This window comes from Gracilinanus agilis, chromosome 3, assembly GCF_016433145.1.
Source record: "Gracilinanus agilis isolate LMUSP501 chromosome 3, AgileGrace, whole genome shotgun sequence".
Taxonomy (NCBI): Eukaryota; Metazoa; Chordata; class Mammalia; order Didelphimorphia; family Didelphidae; genus Gracilinanus; species Gracilinanus agilis.
Genome location: NC_058132.1, coordinates 456,556,004 through 456,557,986, shown reverse-complemented (window position 1 = coordinate 456,557,986; position 1,983 = coordinate 456,556,004). Strand labels below are relative to the sequence as shown.

Sequence of the window (1,983 nt, the reverse complement as noted above, 5' to 3'; positions counted from 1 at the left end):
GCCTTCAAGCACATGTGGGCCTCATTTTGTCAGGCTTCCCTGTGGAAAAATGCTCTCCTTGTAAATGTGTGGTAGGCGGGTCCATTAGGAAAAGAGGCTCTCTCTGCTCCCCTAAAGCCTGAAAGGCATCCTGATGGCTCGGAATCTCACAGCTCTGGGCTCCTTTCCCTACACGTGGGTTTTGTTTAAGAACAGTTCAGAGGGCTGTAAGGACCTATTATCTTTCCTAGACAGTTGCTTAATTTTCATTGTATATGTCAAAGGCTTCTCTAGGGTTGGTTTGTTTTAAACCCTTACCTTGTGTATTGATTCTAGGGCTGAAGAGTGTTAAGGGCTGGGCAATGGGGGTGAAGTGACTTGCCCTGGGTCACTCAGCTAGGAAGTGTCTTTGGCCAGATTTAAACCCAAGACCTCCCACCTCTAGGCCTGGCTCTCAATCTTCTGAGCCACCTAGTTGCTTCTCCATGCTCCTTTTAAAAAAAAATACTCAAATGGGATGCTCCTTGTGGGTTTTCCCACTTCTCATCTCCCTGTTTTGGTCCTTGTGGCATTATGACTGTGGCCCAGTCATGGATTAACATCCTAATATCTATCCAATAAAGCAAATAGTCTTCTGCCATTAATTAGCTGTTTTTCCTCATCTATAAAACCAGGAGGCTGCACTCTAGGGCTCCTGCCTCTAACATGCTTTATTTTTGTGTTAATAAGCCCTTAGAAAAATGATCCCTAAACACTTTGCTTTCCATTAATGAATATTTCCATCTTTACTAGCATTGTCCCTGGGGGAGTTTTAAAATTGACTTGTATTAGTTTCTTATTTTTTATTTTTATTTATTTATTATTTATTTATTCTTATTTTTATTTATTTATTATAAATTTATATATTACATATAAATTATATATTTATTACTTATAAAATGAGACCACCATCCATGGAGAATGGGGACATAAATAAGGTTAAAAGAGAGATTTAAGGTAAGAGTCGAATACTAAAAAAATAAAAAATTTAACAGTTATCCTATCTGCCTAAACAAATTAATCTGCTTTTGGCTTTACTAACAAAGGTCTGGCTTTCAGAGGCTCTGTGGGTGCCACGTAGAAGAGGCCCGGTCTCAGATCTGGGGAAACTTCTGTTCCATTCATGCCTCGGACAACAGAGCCTGAGTGCCCCCTGGACATGTCCCTTAAACTCTCCGTGCCCTATGCAGCGCAGTTTACAAATGGCAAGGAAGGTGCCCAACGAGTTTCCTCACTGAGTTTCCTCAACCGGTAGTTCCTCAGAGAGGCTGCTAGGTGGTGCTACAGTACACAGTGTCCGAATACACTGAGCATTACATACGTGTCAGGTATTATTATTGTTGTTGTTGTTGTTGTTATTGTTGTTATTATTTAAAAGGGGGTAATAATTAGACTTACCCCTCGGGGTTACAGTGAGGCTCAAATGAGATTTTTGTAAAGCACTCAGCACCCAGTAGGCGCTTAATAAATCCTTCTCTAAGCCAACAAAAATCAGTTACCCTATCTAGTTTTCGATTGTATTGCGGGCATTGAATTCTTCTTAAATATTCATTCTGACATTCAGCAAACTCACCTACTTAATGACAATGCTGTTGGCATCTCGGCTCCCTCCTCTTTGCTTTGTATAGAGAGAAGATGTAGAAATTCAAACCCACAGCGAGAGTGAGAGCGAGAGTAAGAGCGAGAACGTGAGCGCAAAAGGGAAATTCACCAAAGAGTGATCCCTGACCCGCTACAGAGAGTTGGTATCCATGTCGTCATGATGGGGAGACGGCACAACTTCCCCAACTCCTGAATACTAATGTTCTCCAGTACTTTAAGACCACTATCTTTCACCATTTACTGAAATGAGACAAAATGGATACATGACCTAGGCATAAAGGGAGCTATTATAAGCAAATTGGAAGAACATGGAACATACTACCAATCCAATTTATGGATAGAAGAATTTATGAATAAACAAGA

General features: G+C 40.7%; 1 protein-coding gene across 1 annotated transcript in view; it reads right to left on the bottom strand.

Annotated features, from left to right (window-relative positions):
* Positions 1 to 1,143, bottom strand: part of LOC123241706 (ankyrin repeat and SOCS box protein 9-like) — a 61,483-nt gene extending 60,340 nt beyond the window's left edge. The window contains exon 1 of the mRNA XM_044669266.1: positions 1,057 to 1,143. Within this exon, the coding sequence (XP_044525201.1) occupies positions 1,057 to 1,143 (87 nt within the window). The remainder of the gene's footprint in view (positions 1 to 1,056) is intronic.
* Between the last annotated feature and the right edge of the window lie 840 nt (positions 1,144 to 1,983).